General features: G+C 34.2%; 1 protein-coding gene across 3 annotated transcripts; it reads left to right on the plus strand.

Annotated features, from left to right (window-relative positions):
* Nucleotides 1-14957: 14957 nt before the first annotated feature.
* On the plus strand, nucleotides 14958-17783 carry LOC131655401 (squamosa promoter-binding-like protein 13A). Of its 3 annotated transcripts, none has more exons than XM_058925283.1 (5): nucleotides 14958-15227; nucleotides 15349-15420; nucleotides 15548-16029; nucleotides 16523-16659; nucleotides 17029-17783. In XM_058925283.1, exons 3-5 carry the CDS (start codon nucleotides 15587-15589, stop codon nucleotides 17610-17612), a joined length of 1164 nt encoding a protein of 387 aa, XP_058781266.1. In that variant the 5' UTR covers nucleotides 14958-15227; nucleotides 15349-15420; nucleotides 15548-15586; the 3' UTR covers nucleotides 17613-17783. The 3 variants fall into 3 exon arrangements, with proteins under 3 accessions (XP_058781266.1, XP_058781267.1, XP_058781268.1); XM_058925284.1 differs by having other exon boundaries at nucleotides 15349-15417; XM_058925285.1 differs by lacking the exons at nucleotides 14958-15227; nucleotides 15349-15420 and having other exon boundaries at nucleotides 15428-16029.
* The last annotated feature ends 2110 nt before the right edge of the window (nucleotides 17784-19893 follow it).

Consider the following 19893-nt stretch of genomic DNA (forward strand, 5'->3'; position numbering starts at 1 on the left):
CAATTAACATATTTTGATTTTTGATTAATGTATTAGGTAAAAAATAGTTTACTTTTAATGCATTAGGTAGTATTAGAATTCGAAAATAGTTTACTTTTAATGCATTAGGTAAAATAATTCTTCGACCTGACTTCGATTCACGAGTACAATTAAGGGTTTCCTGTTTGGTTTACCTGTACTCGAAGCTGGGAAAAAGTTGTCTTTGGAATACAAAGCAAATTACAGGGAGTTGCACGCTTCTTATGGTAATTTATTATTACTAATATTTTTATAATTTATTTGTTACACTTGTTACTAATATTTTATTTAAAACATTTTCATAGGTGGATCTTCTCTCACTTCTCTCGCATCACTAGGTGGGAGGTTGCGCCTGCCTATAATGAAGACTTGCCATGTGCACCCGCATTTGTTTCATACAGAGGGAATAGTGGGGTCGAGCCATTCAGAGCCTCTCTTGATCATATGGTACCAGATGAGGTTTGCTTCTGTCCATACGGGGGTCACCGTCAGACACGTCTGTTTGACGTTGTCTCCATATACTCCAAATGGCTGGCATGTGGGTCATCTCTTATTTTCCATAGCAAGTGATGCACTACTTTGGTTACTTGCAGATCATTAAGAGACCTCCCTCTCCTACTGTAACACCCTTCTAAACCCCCGCGGCAATTAATAATTAAATCAGAGTACATGCAAACAAGGGTGCCACAATTGTTAATAAAATAAACATTATTTGTCACTGTCATGCATTTACTAGGGAATAATCATTCCTAACTCATCAACATCATGTTTACACAGCGGAATAAATTATCAAAATAACATTTCATCATCAATACCACCAATCCTCAAAATTAATTCAAAACAAACAGAGTTATTAAATTAATTTCAAAACATAACGTTCCCCAGTGTTACATCTATCAGAGCATGACACCTGACGCTAACTAAACAAAGACTCATGAGCTAATCCTCACCAAGTCGAAGCCGCTATCCTCAATCTGAAAAATATAGTGTAAGGGTGAGTCTCATTGCAATTAATAAATATTATTGCATCATAAATAATAACACATCATAGTTATATCAATCACCCAATTGTATTATATTCAGACAATTCCACAAGTACACAACCAACACATCAACACTTCATAACACTGAAACACATTCAATCATGTTATGAAAATCATGCATATGAATGAACTGACACTATGCATATGGTACCAAACATCATCAATGGGAATAACCCACCGACCGATCCAACATTTTCAAGATACGGCCCTGCCAACACAAATTCCACACAATGAGAATTATGCCCTTCCTTGAATCCCCTCATCATCAGGATTCAGCCCTCAACAAATGATTATGAATGAATGCAACATATATAACATACTTATACCATCATCATCATCATCATCATCAAGTATGTTTAAATATATATTAGCATCAATCAAATATCATCCAATTATCATCATCATACAATTCATAAATCATCACATGATTATTACTTTAAACATAGCATGTATTAACACATCTCATAACATATATGTACCATACATCATTCATCAAGAAATAAAATCATGTTTCAAAATAATTTGAGTTACACCTTATTTCATCATTTATACACATAGATTATCTCATAAGGTTCATCGTGCTCGAAAAGGCACTAAAAACGGACATACGGTTTGAATGTTATGGTCTTCGGAAAATTCGTTAAAAATTTGTATGTTGTAGGTCGACGCACAAGATCCATAGGTCGACGCACAGAACTTTTTGTCCCCCTCGGGTTTGATCAGATCGACCCATGAGTCGACTCATGCTGGCCATTTGGGAACCTATAGGTCGACGCATGACTTTCATAGGTCGACGCACGCTGCGCTGATACAGAATTTTTTTCTGCGATTTTGACATCTTTCCTCTCCCAATCTCAATCAAATCGCACCATAACAGTCCCCACATCAAAACATCATCAAATAACATCACATAATACAATTATAACACATTTTAGTGGTCACCTAACACTAAAATCATTCTTCAATTCATCAATCACATCGATTCAACAAAACAACCTAAATCTCCCAAAACCCCAAAACCTAAACATACAATCCAATCGTTCTAACTAATATGCCTAATCAATATCATCACTTAGGATACGACAAGAGAAGTTAATTGGAGAGTCCCCCCTTACCTTAGCCAAGTTCTTGATTTGGTCATCTTCCTCTTTGGTTCCTCTTCCACGTTCTTCAGTTCTCTCCTTCAGCTTCTCTTCTTTTCACGTTCTTCAGTTCTCTCCTTCATCCATAATTCCCCAATAATCCCAATCTAAAATACTGATATTAATTAATTAATTTAAAAAATTCAATTAAATTAATAAATCAAAATTTATGGGGTGTTACACCTACTGGTGTCCGTCGTAGAGATCTTGGTGCTATATTTGATGATTTCAAGAGTTATCTGGTACTAGAGGAGTGTCGTCGGGAGCTTGTTCATGTACACTTGGCTTATTTTGAGGGCTACATGACATGGTTCTTTAGGGTGTCACAACACAACCTATCATGACACTAGATGCTCATGGAAGACCACATAGGCCAGCTAACCTAGAGGTACTTGAGGTTCAGGAAGATCATGCTGAGAGCTTGACGGAGGTTTGTCAGCATGTTGCGGAGATGGGTAAAAGATCCATATAAGCAAGACTCTTTGAGGATGACACTTCCCAATTGGCCCTCGTGAAGACCATGGTTGCTAAGTTACAGAATGTTGTTGAGTTAGTTTATGTTTGGATGTAATTTTTTTTGTATTTTCGGACAAATATTATGTATGGTGTTGACTTTTTAGATTAATGTATGACTTTTTATTTTCATTTCACTTGGATTTTGCTTTGATTTTACTATAATGTAAGTTGGCCGCAAAAAATTACGATGTTGGAACAATGATGTTACTCTAAAATGATTCAACGGGATTTTCGGAGATACATCTCCGAATTAAATCACTATTGCAATTAATACGCTTCCAACACCTTTTAAAGGACTTCAGAGAATATTTCAAAGATGCATCTTCGGATACACCCAAATAACATACATAGATGCATTTATGGACCATATTCTTGATCAATTTAGGGTGGACCTAAAAATAACGCATTTTGGTGCATCCGGAGATGCATCTCCGGACGCAGGAAGGGAAATTTGGGCTTTTCAAGGGTGTGGGTTACACATATAAGGGTGGAAAGAGTTGGTTACTTTATCCATTACATGGAATGCTAGTTCACAACTTTGAAAAGTCACAAAAGCTCTTAGATTTCATAGATGAATCTTCGGACGTACTCAAATTATATATTCAACACTTTCTTGAGTTAGTCATCCCATGTTGCCAAAATAAGTGTCCAGAGATGTATCTCCATATCCAGATTAGGGTAAATTCAAAAGTGCAGATTCATAATAACTCTTATTTCAAAACTCAATGAGTTTTTAGGAGATGTATCTCCGAAATACACTTTGTTAGCTTAAACCCCAAACCATTAACATTTATAGAAAGTTGGAGAAAAACATAAATGAACATCAAAATAAGTAACATTACATGGATAACCGTTAACATAAATTTAGCATTACATATATGATCTTTAACATAAATTTAATATTACATTTTATTAGAACGTTGCAACATCATTAGAATATCTTCGGTCGATCTCGCAATTGTCGCATCCACTTCAATTAAACCATTTGTTTTATAACGATGAAATGTACTCAACATAACCCTTAAATGTTTGTATGTCTTCATCTCAAAGTTGTTGAGTTGAATCTTCCTTTTATTGTCACTTGAGGGTGAATGATACTCGAGCTTCACAACTCTTTGATTGTCAGAGTATTGTTGGAGATTATCTAGTATGGATTTTAAGTCTACAAAAGAGATGTAATATGTGGCCCTAAATTCAATTGATGGTTTCGTGTCGTTAAAGTAGACAACATCGCACCACCACCATCAAACAAGAGCCTTTTATAGTGGATATAAATATCATTCATACGTACTGGTGCAACAACCTTCATTTTCTTTGCAATTAAACAAACACGTGGATGACTGCACGTTTTCTTAATTGTAAAATCACACTATGAACCATATGATCCCATTTTCTCTGCTCGCTTGGGCTCGATATAAATAAGATTTAATCCGCCTGAGAGATGTTGCCAACCAATTGTGAATAAAGGATGTTGTCTTTGAATTGATATTCTAATACAGTAATGCTCCGACCAAAAAGATGTTTGTATCTCATTATGTTGATTTCAGATCATTTGGTTCACAGAATCTCAACCTCTACAAAATTCTCCTTTATTGTTTCCCAACCAATTCGTTTGTGTAACATGTGCAAATTCAACTCTATTAGTTATTGTATTGACAAACCATCTAAATTGATCGGTCCAAGCACAAAAATCTTCTCCTTCACTTGGTCTAAATTTAGGTATCTCGCATACATCCTTCTGAATTGTATGACATATTCTTCATATAACTCTTTTGCGGAAGAATTTACAACATCATTCTAGAAATCCATTATTCTTTCCATTACCACACCATATTTGACCATTTTCCCATCTTCACCTTTGATTTGTTTGGTTCCTACTGCATGTTTAAGTCTATTTCTCACTTTTTTGGTTATGTGATACCTACAAAGTAATGCATAGGATGTATAAAACACCTTTGCATCCGAATTTATCAGTGCAATATCGTGATCAATTACAATGATCTTTGGCATATTTTCTTGGTCCTTCAACATAGTCTTGCACACTTCCAAAACCCATGTAACATTGACCTATTTTTTTTCTTTCCAAAAATGCAAAACCCACTTAAAATTTCATCTTCTTCGAAGTAATGCTAACAATTTCCAGAAGTGGAAGTCTATACTTGTTTGTTTTGTATGTTGAATCAATTATAAGCACATTGGGAAATATGTTGAACAACTTGATAGAATCAGGAAGAGTCCAAAATATGTCTCGAACAATGACTCCATCCTCACACAATTTGTACTTAGAAACATAACGATCATCATCCAGAAACTTCAAAAGTTGTTACATTTCAGTTCTTGGTCTTCTTATCGCCTTGTTGTTTACGGCACAAACAGTGTATGTTTTCTTGATATTTGAGACATTTTGAGGTTTTTTTTCTTCGTTTCAACGTTTCAAGCATGTTTTCAGGAGACACCATATTCAATGTCATGTCACAAACAAGTTCATCCTTCTCAGGAATAAGACGACAGACAATGAGATGACCGGCTAACTTATGACACAATTAATAATTATGTATATTAGAAACCACATTAAATTTCCATATATTATTCACCTTATGCTATCCACGGCCCTTAAAAGGAAAATCACACTTTCTCGATCCGGTGTCATCCTGTTTCAACTTCCGAATAGGTTGCCGGTACGTGCCACTTCTTTTGCATCTCATTGTTACAAATGCATGTCTTTAATAAGAACCATTACCAGACATCCCAATTACAACACTGAACCCAAGTTTGTCGACCTCCGTGCGGATCCATTGGAGCATATGTTCACGCTTAAAAAACTCACATTTAGTTTTAAATTGTTCACAGACAACTACCTCGACAACAATCAGTTTAACATCCACCTCGATACCAACCAATTTAACATTATCTTTGACATCACCCGATTTAACATCAATTTCGACATCCCCCAGTTTAACATCATCCTCTATTTCATCTGATTTAACATCTACATACACAATAACTTTAGGGAAGTATCAGGGTGCATCATATCTACAACCTATCACAATATGAAAAACATATTTAATATTCAAATTCAACTTTAGAACAATCTGTAAATGCATACCTGGAACACATGCAACCTAATTCGGAGATGCATCTCTGAACTCAATGTTCATTCACAACAAAAACCAAATTAATGCAAGCAATGTGGAAGGAAAAATGTGTTCTTTACCTTAAAATGCAGCTTCTTTTGCTTCTTGTCATGTGAAAAAAATACGAAATTAATGTTTTGGAGTGCAAAAGTTGAATGGGAATGTAAGGAGGGTTTTTTAAGGGTTTTGATAGAATAGTGGAGTTTGGTCATGAAGAATAAGAACATGAAAGGGTGGTATTTTGTTAATTTTTCCGCTTGACATTTCTGGAGATGCATATCCAGAATTGTCATTGATTTAATTAAAATAGTTCAATCAACTTAAAACACCATCAAAGACATACAATGGTGATTATGGAGATGCATCTCTGGATTAGTTTTTGGTATTAACGGGGTGTGGCTCACTTGCAACACTTTTTTTGTGTGTATTGAGTGACTCCGGAGATGCATCTCTGAATATGGGAAGGGCAAAATTGGATTTTCAGTATATTCACCCTCACCCCATGAGATGGATAAAATAATGCCCATTTTATTGTTGGAAATCTTTTCCTATACCTCAACAATGCATTTGAAATGACTATTACGCCCTATTTTTTGTATTGCAAATCTTAAAAAGTTATTTTATCCACATATTTTTCTGAACATTAGGAAACTAAGTTATCTGATCCAATGTATATTTTTTCACTATCGAATGTCTAAATGTTTAAACATCTGATCCATATTTATCACTAGCAGATGTCTTAAAGATGAGTCATCTTATCCACTTTTTTCTTCACTGGATGTCTTAACATCAAAAGATATAGTCCATATTTTTCACTACTAAATCTCTTAAGGTTGAGTAATCAGGTTCGCAAGCTTATACATTGGATGTCTTGATGTCAAGTCATCTGGTCTGTAATTTTTTTCAAAATTCGTTTATAATCATGTTATTTTCTTACCAGTGGTGCATAGAAGAGGACGCGGCAATAGAATTATTGAGTGTGTATATCAGAAGAGAAGATTTCTAAGCTAAATATGTGATGGTTGCACTACAAGATGAGCAAGGTCCAACTCATCAGCAACATCTTTTTTTAGGAAGGTCGTACGGCACGTCTCTTCTAGTATAGTACAAACATCATGTTGTTTGTCGATTATGACACACAGAGGTAAATAATTATTTTTATTAGATTAAATAATTTTTTTAATTTATTTATTATTTATATTTTATAATGTAAAATTTAATTTGTTTTCAAGAGCGATGTGCAAAAAAGGAAATAAAAGTTGCAGCACATGGAGTAAATTTAAGTTCCAGGACATGGTGTGAAGTTTAAATTATTTCCTACAATCCATGCATATTTTCCTCATATGATTCAAGGTTGGTTGGATGGACGTAATCTATCTTCACTCCAAAGAGTCAGTTTGAAGTGGGTTGATCCCAACCTTATATCAACATTTGTAGAGATGTGGCATCCAGAGACATATTCATTTTATATGTCATTTGATGAAATGACGATTACTCTATACGATATTTCATGTCTACTTCACCTATGGGTATAAACAAATAAGGTTTTGTTGCTTTTATTGTTGAGTTGCTAGGGGTGACTATATAGGAGGTCACACATAAATCATATTTGGTATTGTTATCCATTTCTCTCGGGGGATGAGGACCATGGCTTAATATCTTCAAAGATTCTCTCATTTCTTGTAAGCATTCTTCAAATAACTTATCGTAGAGACTTTGTATAGCTATTAATTCATTATCCAAGTCTCGACAGACCATGGATCAACCATCCTCACCATATACTTGCAATGATGCAATAGCTATAAACCCATAATTTCCTTTGTCTTTAACTTCTTAGAAGATTTGGATTCAAACAATTTATATTCATAAGTGATTTGTTTGATTTCTACGCGAGTATCTCCCAACACCTGGATATGGTTCTATTCATAGAACATGCTTGTTAGTATTTTTAGTCCCATAATCATCGCATTGTCTTCAACTTAATTATTGGAGAACTTAAGATTTAGGTTCCATTTGAATTTATGAATCTTTCCTCGTAGTTAATGATGATCACGCCAACTCTAGTGCCTTTTTGCGTCCTAGATCTAGGGGTGGTAAAATGGGCACGGCCCGTTGGACATACCCATTTTGCCCGCACTTTTGTGCAGGGAGGGCCAAGGTTTTAGACCCTCGCCCTCTAGTGTGACCGCCCCGCTCGCCCCATTTTTTATGCTGACTTTTGCGGGCACGAGAATAAACATAATTTTTGTATTTTTAGACTTAAAAAGTGCAGTACCCGCGAGCTTAGCCCGTCCTGCCCTCACTTTTTTGTGGGGTGGGCTAAGGTTTTAGGTCTGCACCTTCAACTATGACTGCCCCACCCTATTTTCTTGAGGGCTTTTGCGGGGTGGGTCTAAACAGGGAGGACATGCCCATTTGCCACCCCGACCTAGACCCGTCAAACATCATCACCCAAGGGTTGATAGTAATGGTGAGAGTCGACTCAAATATCAAATCTTAGACTTTGGCACACGAGCGTCTAACCTTTAACCTCCCTCAAAAATACGTATTTGAATGCAAAAGTGTTAAACTTAATAGCCTATTTCATTAACCAACCTTCAAAACGAGTTTATTCATGATATACGTGGTTATATAAATCTTATATAAGACCAACACTTATCTAGATAGGAAATAATACTATAGTTTGGTTCATGCATAATATAGATATAAACATTGTTTCTTGATGGTGGTGTACCTAATCTATGATCTATTTAAGATTCAATTGAGGTATTTGGGAGTTGAATGATTAGTCTAAAAAAGGCATAAATTTAGAGTAAAATAAATAATATAAAGAGTGAAAATAGCTTGATTGATTGAATGAATATTATTTGAAACTTACGTAAAGTGGTATTTATAGAAGAAACTATCATACTAGTCATTTCACTATGACCAACAGAAAATGATACTCGTTAGACCATTTACGCATGTAGTGCATGATTGTTCTCTCCATTTGTGGAATACATGACATCCAAAGTTTGGTTATTGTCTTTTGTTCCTCAGCATGTTGTTGGAAAAATAACAAACATAGAGAAAAAGGAACATAATCACAACACAAGAACATACTGTGGAAACTCTAAAACTAGAGAAAAAATCTTAGGTCGTTGTCAATAGACAACCAGAGAATAACACTATATGAAATTGTTACAACACATAATGTAACCTCAACTAACCTAGACCACCAGTACACCCACATCCTTAAAAACAAATATTTAACTACATCTCACAACATTCTAACACAAGAGCATATGAGAACAAAGAAAGTCAAATACAAGCTTAAAGTACTTTTGACTGGTGCATTGTAAAGAAAAATTTGAATCCTATATATAGCATTGGACTCCCTATTCCTTCACTAAAATAAGCGAGGTGTGACTTCTTCAACATGTATATTTTCAACCAACCTCAACAATCTCCACCTTGATTGAAAATAATACATAAGTTTTCATTGTCTTCACCGACAATCATACTCCACCATAAAGAGTATAGTCACTTGAAGCTACATCACTCCAAGAATTTTCACATCGTCTTCATCGACAATCATAGTTTTAAAAACTATCACACTCTTTCATGAAGAATATATTTCACTTGAAGATAAACCACTTCAAGAATTTCACATTGTCATCACCGACAATCAAATACTTTATCATGAAGAATAAATTTCACTTGAAGTTAAACCACTCCAAGAATTTCACATGTCAAAAACTAGGTTGAAAACTTATGGTGTAGTTTCCTTGTTGGTAGTAAGCTCTTTAACCACCGACATAATCTCGCACCTTGTGTAATCTTGATTGTATCAACATATTTATGACTTGAACTTTCCATAATGTGGAACTTTAACCACTCACACTTGCACCAACATTCTCCCCCACAAGTGTGAGTCCCCCACATCCTATAATAGAGTCCTACACTAGATCAAGCTTCCGCTCCCTCACAAAGCCGAACCACAACTCTGATACCACTGTTTGGGGAGTCTGGGAGAGTCGCAAGCACTAACGGGGCTAATGCTCCAAGACCACAAGAGAGGGAGACGCCACATCTCAACCCTAAACCTTAAGGTGTTAGGTAAATGGGTTCCCTCTCTTATAAATTTGACAATCCACCCATTCATATGCAATGTGGGGTTTTAACCATTCACACTTGCACCCAACACATGTCTCGTTGACTTCATCTAAAGGTCCATAACTCTTGCAGCTTGCGTTTTTATCATTTTTGCATTCTTAGGTTAGTGACGCTACAAACATGAAATGCTTGCCTCACTTTGCCTTGACTGAAGAACCACCGACCAATGCTTTAAAAACTAGACCGATCATCGACCCGACAAGGTCATAGGGTCAAGAGGTAGGTTGTCAAACTTGAGAGTCACTAATTAACTACATGGCTAACTCATATAAAAATGAATGACACAGTCACATAACTCGAGCTCAATAACAAAGTTGTATGAGTATAAAATCAGGCTGAATTAGCTGACCCAATCTCTAAATTTTTTATAAAAAAGAGATGACATCAAAAAATGTCGAAACTACAGTAGATTAAATCAATTTGTTGTCTATCAAAGATATTGTGATTGATGATATTTCTATTTTATAGAATTTTTTAAATTTATTAAATTGTATAAAATTTTAATAAATAGAAAATAAGTTTTAGAAATTAAAATTTTTATTCACTTAATTTTCTATTAAAAAATGATTATAAAATGATATGATTTTAACCTTTAAGAAGAAGAAAAGAAAGCAAATATTCAGCCCCTCTAATTTACAAAAACCGATCCAAATACAGCTTATATATGCTTAGATAATTCAAACAAACCAATCAAAATACACTGATTATATATTTGACACTTAATGAATAAAACAAACTACATACTACAATCTACTAAATTTTAATTTCACAACAAAATATGTTTCTATTCAAAATAAAAAAGAAAGTTATCATATACTAGTATACTTTACAAAATAGAGAAGAGCCATGAATGAGTCCTACAAGAATCAGAAAATAGTGATTATTACTTAGTCCCTACAACTCACATCAGTATGGGAGATGGAAGACATAAGGAGTAAAAATGAGCACATGGTCGAGTGTGTTTGGGCATAGGAACGTTTGTTTGGGACTCAATGCTTGTTGTGGCTCAAATAAGCAAAGTATCTAATTCTGGAGCCCTCTAAATTAATGACCAAGTCCCACCAACAACACTCATCATTACTGTCCCGGAATCATACTTTAATCCACAATAACTATTAGACACGACTAAACATATTTTTGGAATTCTTTATTTTATTTCTTTCTTGTGTTTTTAAGTCTATTATGGTTTGTGAGATTAAGAAAGAGCCACTCAAATTGTTTTTGTTGAGGTGGGGGGGCAAGGTTTCAGATTTTTGAAGGGTTTTTGTTTGGTCACTATGAGTACAGTGTAGGCAGGGGTGTGGGGCCACTCGCGATTTTGAAATTTTGGAAAACTTATTGTAATGTTAGGTAATGTTGATAACATCTCACTATTTTGTTTTGTTATTTTTTTTTAAATTTCTTTTTTTTTTTTGTGGGTTTTATTAAATTTTATATGTAAAACCATATTCATACATTTTCTTGATATATTTGTTAGTTTAATGCAGTTTTCTTGAACGATTATTTTTAAGTTTTCGGAAAACAATATTAATATTTTATATTTTTAAATGCAACCACAACACAACTAAGTTAGAGTTAACAAATTAAAAGTTATTTGGTCAAAAATAATTTCTATTATGTTTATTATTAGGTAAAAAAATGGCAGTCTGCTCCATTCCACCTTAACTCCGTCAAATAAAATTGGATTTAAAAATTTAATCTGCTCCGTCAAAGTGACAGATTAATGCAAGTTTGTCCATTTTTTATCTATTTATTTTTATTTTTTAATAGATTAATATTTACTTTTATACATTTCAATTAAATATTTCACTTATTTTTTAGAATAATTTTTTATTAAATATTTTTTAAATAAATTTTGCTTAAAAAAATAAAGCAATTTGAAAACTCCAATGTAATTTAGCGTAGATATCTCATTTTTTCTGATAATTCAGGGAGGAATGGGGATCTCATTGTAAATAGCTTTTCGGCACATATATCTCAAATATGCACAATTTGCATTAACCACACATTCATAATTTAGCACTAACCAAATCATGTATGGTTACATTTTCATTAGTGATATTTTATAAAAAACATCAAGTTTGATTATAAATTGTTAGAGTTGTAGTAAATAAGATAATTATATGTACTTCAAGAAATTAGGAAAATCATGGTGGTTGTAATAAAGACTCTCTCTCTCTCTCTCTCTCTCTCTCTCTCTCTCCCTCTCTCTCTCTCTCTCTCTCTCTCTCTCTCTCTCTCTCTCTCTCTCTCTCTCTCTCTCTCTCTCATATTCCGCACTATTTCATACATCTCTCTTATATATCTCCCCCATTTATCTCGCACCTCTCCCCCCCTCTCCTCCCTCTCTCTCACTCACATATCACTCACCCTTTCATACAGTGGCGGAGCCAGAAATTTTAGACAGTCTGGGCAAAAACTTTACACCATTTATTATTCATCTGTTTTAATTTTTACACCTTATTTTTACTAATTTTGCCTTTAATTTTACCTCTAATTTTATCTAAAAATCGACTATTACATTGGAGAAATACAAAGAAAATAGGGGTTGAGCCCGGGCGCCTGCCCGGGCTGGCTGGGCCTTGGCTCCGCCCCTACTTTCATACACCTCTCTTATATCTCTCCCCATTTATCTCACATCTCTCCTCTCCTCCTCTCTCCCCTTTTATCTTTCACCTCCTTTTCCTATTAATCCATCTCTCCCCATCTTATTTTTTTCATATCTTTCCCCCTCTTATCTTATCTTTTTTACAATGCACCAAATAATGATAAAGTGGCCAATTCATCGTCATGGGTGTTATTGGTCGACTATCGCGATTGATTGCTTTCATTATACTAAATAATGCAAAATATGTTAATAACATGACTCAATACAAAGAACATCGATCGAGTTAATGTCAGATGTCATTAAACCCTATCCATTCATAAGGTGAACCATGAATCTAATTGAATCTAATTGAATATATATATATATATATATATATATATATATATATATATATATATATATATATATATATATACATCAACCAAAGGCATACACTTATCACCACAACCATCAACCAATTCATCAAATGGGTAGAAGATTGTTTACTAATAAATGTGGGGGGCACCACAAAATTGTCAACTTTATATTTCATAAAAAATATGTGGTAAAAAATTACTTGTCTAGTGCATCGATCATTAAATAGAGCGTGGTATAAAAATTATCGTGGACTATCACATATTGTTATGTCTAATACTTTCTCTTTTGCAAATCAAACACATTATTATGATGATATAGAGAATCAACAAAACAAGTTGAAATAGGATCATAGAAAATATAGCCACAAGCAGAAATGTCCGAACAATCCTTAATAATGTTGTGTGTGTTTGGTTTGAATATATAGAAAAAAGGGAGTTGTTAACTTATATGAATAATTTCAAAGCACATAGAAGATAATCAACTATGTCAAAATTATGAAACATTTGAGAGTCAAAATCAGCCAAAGCGGCAAGGAATTGGAAAGAGGAGATGCAACATTTTTAAAAAGTAGGGGTGTTCATGGGTGCGGGTCGACTCACGAACCCGCTAATGCAAATCGAACCAACCCATAAATTACCCGATCCCGTTCATTTATGATTATATCCAACCCAACCCACAACAATCTATATAGTTTTGGTTCGGGTATCGGGTTTGAGTTTTGCAACCCGCGGATCCGTTAACCCAACCCATTGATGTTCTATTAGTAATTTGTTTTTTTATTATTATCTTAAATAAAAATATAAATTATTATCTCAGTACTAATCATAATTTTTTCAAAAAAGTTTTATCCTCCACCAATAATACTACTAAATCAATGAGTTTACGTAATTCTAAAATTAAATGTTGTTTCTTATTTTCTTTTGTATCATTTCCAACTTTTGTATTTTATAAAAATAATGTGTCTTGTAGAATTTTATACTATTATCTAGTGTTATGTCATGTTGATGAATATTATTAGATATTATATGATGTGCTTCATTCATTTTGTGTGTTAGAAATGAGTATAAATGTATTGAATTGTGTTACAATATTTTTAAATTGAAAAAAAATAATTTTTAATTTGAAACACAATCCCAGAACTCAACCCAACCCATAAATGAACGGTTCGATTCAGGTTGGTTTTGATCATGAAATTGCGGGATGGATGACGAACCTAACCCATTAAAGTTTGAACGGGTTAGTCTCAACCCGATCCAACCCAACCCATGTACACCTCTACTAAAAAGTTTATCTCAAGGAGTTGAATTCCTATTAATATAAAAAATAATTAAAATTTTTTAGGAGGCGGTCAAGCCAAATGATGTTCTACCTTTGAGAATTACCCATAAAATATTAAGAAAAATCATTGATTTTAGCCTCTAGAAAATGATAAACACGAATGAATCTTAAAAGTTCAGTCACCGTTTAGAAAATAAGACAATGTCCCGACCCAAGTCCCTAATGTTGTATCTATTTGGTTGAGCTGAAGAATGTGAATGTTACATGCCAATCAAAATAGTAGCCCCTAAATCAAAGTTAAAAGGCTAAAAGATCTGCGTGACATAGGATCTAACTCTACCTAACACGTCAATAATCCGTTTTCAAGTCAACAAAATTGTGTTTATAAGACTTTGTCTGTCTTGGACCTTTGTATAAACCATTACTATTTTGTCATTTATAAAAGACATCTTGTTCAAATCAAAAAATGTAAATGTTATTGTACCCAAAAAAAATGTAAATGTTATATATAAAGAAAAGAATCATATGAAGTAAACATAAAAAAAGAAGAAATAAAAAAAAAGCCCAGGGGAAAGACATGCCATGAAAAATGAAACATAATGCCACATGCCTTGTCTTGAGCATCCATTCCTATGTACTTCCTTTTCCTGACTTATAAAAGTTGAAAGCAACTAACAGCCTGTCGTTATTATATGAATAATACTCACTCAATACCATCATACTATGCAATTATGCATCTTCCTTTCTTTTCTCTCTCAATCTTTTATACACTCTAGGAATAGCAAGTAACCCTATATTTGGCAAAATTAAATAATATTAATCATTTTTTTACTTCCTTCAACTTCTTACAACTATCATATACATCATCCAGGTCCTTTTCTGCCTCACTTTCATCACTGTTCCTATCTCTCTCTACACAGTATCATCAACTTTTTTCAATACATTATCCATTATTCTGTGATCCACAGTTTCTTAGGTATGTTTCTTAGCTGCTAAAAAAGAAAACAGTTTTTTATTTTATTTATTTTATTTTTTATTTTCTATTTTATTATTTACTGTTTTGTGTACTCACGGATTCCATCCATGATCCATGTCAGGCAACGAGTGGTGCTTGAAGGAAGAAGTAGGCATCCTTCTGCTACAATTGTCTGCTACTGCTACTGCTACTAGTACTCTCTCTCTCTTCTCTCTCTCATCATTTATTTATTTTCTATGTTTGTTTCATTGTTTTTGCTTCATTGTATGTTGTAGAGTAATCTGAATTTCTTTGGAACTTTTGTTTTTGATGACTCCTAGGTAGTTATTGTTTGATAAGTATAGGTGAAAATTTTGGTTATGGAGTGGAATTTGAAAGCATCTTCATGGGATTTGAGTGGTATAGAGGAGGCAACAGCATTACCTAACATAGAAACAATGGAAGAATCAAACAGATTTGGAGTTTATAAGACCAAAGGGGAGTTTTCTGTTGACTTGAAGCTTGGTCAGGTTGGGAATTCAGCTACTGAATCATCATCATCGTTACTTCCATTGTCCAAAGATGTTTCTGCTTCTTCTGTATCCAAAATTGCGTCGCCTTCTTCGTCTTCGGGGTCTTTTAAGAGAGCGCGAGCGGTTAATAACACTACATTGACAGTTTCTTGTCTCGTGGATGGGTGCAATTCTGATCTTAGTAATTGTAGGGATTATCATAGGCGGCATAAGGTTTGTGAACTTCATTCCAAAACTCCGGAGGTTTCGATTGGTGGACTAAAACAAAGATTTTGCCAACAGTGTAGCAGGTATATGTTTATGCATAGTTATAGATTGCTTGTAATTTGTTCTATTAGTTTGTTTATGCCTTGATTGAATCTTATCCATTGTTCATGTTAGCTTCACAAGTACAATTGTTTGATATTCCTTTAGCATCTTACTATTTTATTAGCTTTCTTTATTCTTAAGCCAAAAGAGAATCTCAACATATAAAAAACCTGCAGGTTACACTTTAAAATTTGATTCTATCAGGCAAGTTGCATAGCACAACACTTCATATTGAAAGACATGTCATGTGTCTGATACGTGTCAGTGTCCTATGTCTGATATGTGTTAGTGTCTGACACCAACACGAATCCAATACAAATGCTTACATTTAGATTTTGTTATAGCATTTTCTCAAATGACTATTGGTGTCAATGTGATGATGATTCGTATCTGGTGTCCGTGTCTATGTGACATCATGTTACGTGGATTGGTTGAGGTTCCTTAAATCTTGAGTCATAATTTCCATTTTCGTAGGTTCCATTCGCTCGATCAATTTGATGAAAGAAAAAGAAGTTGCAGGAAACGTTTAGACGGACACAATAAAAGGAGAAGAAAACCTCAGCCTGAACCTATCACGCGACCTGCTGGCAGTTTTTTGTCCAATTACCAAGGTTAGCTTTTCTACCGCATTATTATCCTGAGTGTGGACCCATTTGTATATATATGCTTAGATTTGTTGCAGAAGTTGGCTAAAGATTCTCACATAGATACAAAAAATACACAGTATATCAGAAGAGTAAGAAGATTCATGTGTGATAACACAATGTATGCACTTAGCTAGATGAGTGCGTCTGATTTGGTCCATTTATGTTCCTACAAGCTCATGACAATCTAATGGCCACTAATATAATATGTCAAGTAGGGTACATATACCAAACAAAAAGATTTTGCTCAAGCATATCATATCATTTACCGACACCAGACACGATATTGATACTAACACGTCGATACCAATAAATTTTACTGCTGTACTTTTTCAGGCACACAGTTGCTACCCTTTTCGAGTTCTACTGCTATGGTGAATTCACCTTGGAGTAACGGCCTCATTTCTTCCTGCGAAAGTGGTATGCTTCACATCCACAATCAACACCAACAAGTTCCTGTACTTGACAAACAAGATCTTTTCCTCGGTTCTACTGCAACCAGTTACGGAGAAGGGAAGCAACTTCAATTCTTACACACCGACAACAACATTCCCTCGCTTCATAACCCGAACACATCTCTTCTAAGGACAAGCAACAAAATGTTCTGTGATAGCTTAACGAATTCATCAGTAAACGAATCTCCTTGTGCTCTCTCTCTTCTGTCATCATCACAGACACACACACCCGAGAATGGTTTGAACCAAATGGTGCAGCAGCAGCAGCAGACTCATTCAATGTCCCTTATGCAGCCCTTAGGACTGAGTCTGCATGGTAATAACAACAACAGCTTTGAATCTATGGATAGAGTTTTGGTCCCTAATGGGAGTGAGAGTGATCATTGTTCTTCATTGTATAACTTGGCTTCAGATGGTTCTCAAGGCAATGAAGCACCTCAACTCTTCCCCTATCAATGGGAATAGATCATTTTAATTATCATAAGTGTTCAACCTTTGTTGGTTAATTTCAAATGAATTCTCTACCTAAGGACTACTTAACTATGATTTTCCTTCTTTAGTTGATAAAAATAATGTACCATCATGAAATTTATATCTGTGTTTAGGAAAAGAAACACCAGATAATAATATTCAAAATCAGATTTTATGTAAAAGCCGCAGGCAAATGAGATTAGTTGTGAGCTTATGATGCACAATATATGATGCACATGCATATTTCCTTTCCTTATTTATCCTTTTCAACAAAAGAAACAAGCATCACTTTCTTATCGAGCACGTAGGGAAACACAACCATTCGTCTTCTTTCTTGAGTAATCTCTATTCATTGACATTGATATCATTTTTAATTGGTTTCAAATGGTTCTTAAGGCGGTGAGAAGTGCTTCGACTAGGTAAGAAAATTTATTTAGTTTGATATTAGTTTATGACTATGAGATTTTATCACTGTAGTCTCTATTATACTTTAACTTTGCAGTTAACTTGAAATTTTGGATTATTGATGCATTATAATGACATATGTATATATGTCAAATATATATCAATTTTATCATGAGGTGAATTCGAAGAGTTTATGCATCGAGTTTACCTATCAAATTTTTCTATGCAAAACGAATTTACTTAGAAACTCGAATTTGACATACGTTGGTATTTGGACTTCTACACGCTAGAGCGTAACTCTTAAGAACGGCTCCGAATTAGGTACACATTACTCAAAATCCTAAACTTCATCACTCATATTGACTTGATCGTCATGTGCGCCCCCACCTCTGGGAGTTTCATTTCACAGGCCATTGTCAAGCGTTCACCAATATTCAATCTTCTATGAGATAAATATATATGAATTAAATCATTATGTTGTGAAAGATGATAATAACAACTACACCAATTTTTTTATGTGTGAGACAAAGAATAATGACAAAAAAAAAAAAAAAATGACATCAAACAAAATTAGTGTACACAAAGGAGAATGTTGGCAAATCCACACGAGCAAGAAGAATAAGATAGAAGACTAGTACACACAAAATTTATTTACTTAGTTCGATCAAATCGTTCTACTTTGGAGGAGAGAGCAGCTATTTGATTCACTTTACTTTAAAAGTTGTAACTAGATATTACAAATGATTTAAAATGAAATAGCCTTTCAAGTTTTAAGAACAAACCCTATTTTCTACCTAAGTGTTTTCCAATCTCTCTGACTATAATAATATGAATCACATAAATCTGAAGTGTTTATAAATGTTTTCCAATCGCCTTAGATATCCCTAAAGTTGTGACAAATTCTTAGAACAATGAATCTTAAGAATTTATACCCTCACCTCTCTAAGTTTCTCTCGCTAGGATTACCACATCTTCCCTCTTTCTTTCATACTAACAAAAGTGATTAAGAATCATATTAATAATACCCTGAAACCCTAACGGACCATATTTACGGACCCGGTCTACAAAGCTACTTGCGCCTCCATTAGCTAATCAAGTTCTTGACCAAGGAGGTAAACACATTGACCAAACAGGTCAAGCCAATAACCAAGTAGGCCAATCTGTTGACCGAGTCAATTCAAGTCATTGACCAAGGTTCACCAAATCTTAAATGTTCACACTATTGATCACTTGAATTTTTAGACTTACTTTCACAAATCTCCACCTCAGATCAAAATCGACGGTGATGTCAATTTACCCATCAATCACATTGATGCATTTTCCAAAACTGAAGTCATTATTCAACGAACTAGATCAAATCCAAACAATGTTTAAACCTTGATCTTGGCATTTGCATCTGACTATCTTTTCATGCTTAAATAATCTCAAAAGCTCATCAATAAGGTTCTTCATAAGTGGATGCCTTTTACCATTCACATCCTTTAACCATTTGACTCTATTTGTTTTTAAAGGCCTCCCTTAAAGTCATTGGTTTTAATTCTTACAATCATTCATCTACATTCAAAGCATAACAAATAAGATCATCACAACTGTATTTCTAAGGTGGTATAATTTTCCTCCTTACTCTATTACAAATCAAGTGATAATTAGGATCCTGTAACACGAGAACACTACTACAAATACTATATTTTCTAACCAAATTGTACCTCGGTGTTCTAACCAACCGAGATAAAATCACTTCCATTTGACACCTTAATTTAAATTTAAAATTTTAATTAAAAATATATCACCTATTCCCCTAGTTGTTACATCCAACCGAGAGGAAATATGGCTCAGAGACCATATTTTGAATCCTATTTCTTGCAGTTTT

This window comes from Vicia villosa, linkage group LG3, assembly GCF_029867415.1.
Source record: "Vicia villosa cultivar HV-30 ecotype Madison, WI linkage group LG3, Vvil1.0, whole genome shotgun sequence".
NCBI lineage: Eukaryota > Viridiplantae > Streptophyta > Magnoliopsida > Fabales > Fabaceae > Vicia > Vicia villosa.

What these genes read in the sequence shown, in the direction of transcription:
- LOC131655401 (XM_058925283.1), top strand. Translation starts at nt 15,587, where the DNA reads ATGGAGTGGAATTTGAAAGCATCTTCATGGGATTTGAGTGGTATAGAG. An exon ending in TTTTGCCAACAGTGTAGCAG is followed by an intron (nt 16,030 to 16,522) that starts GTATATGTTTAT and finishes CCATTTTCGTAG; the next exon opens with GTTCCATTCGCTCGATCAAT. An exon ending in TTTTTTGTCCAATTACCAAG is followed by an intron (nt 16,660 to 17,028) that starts GTTAGCTTTTCT and finishes GTACTTTTTCAG; the next exon opens with GCACACAGTTGCTACCCTTT.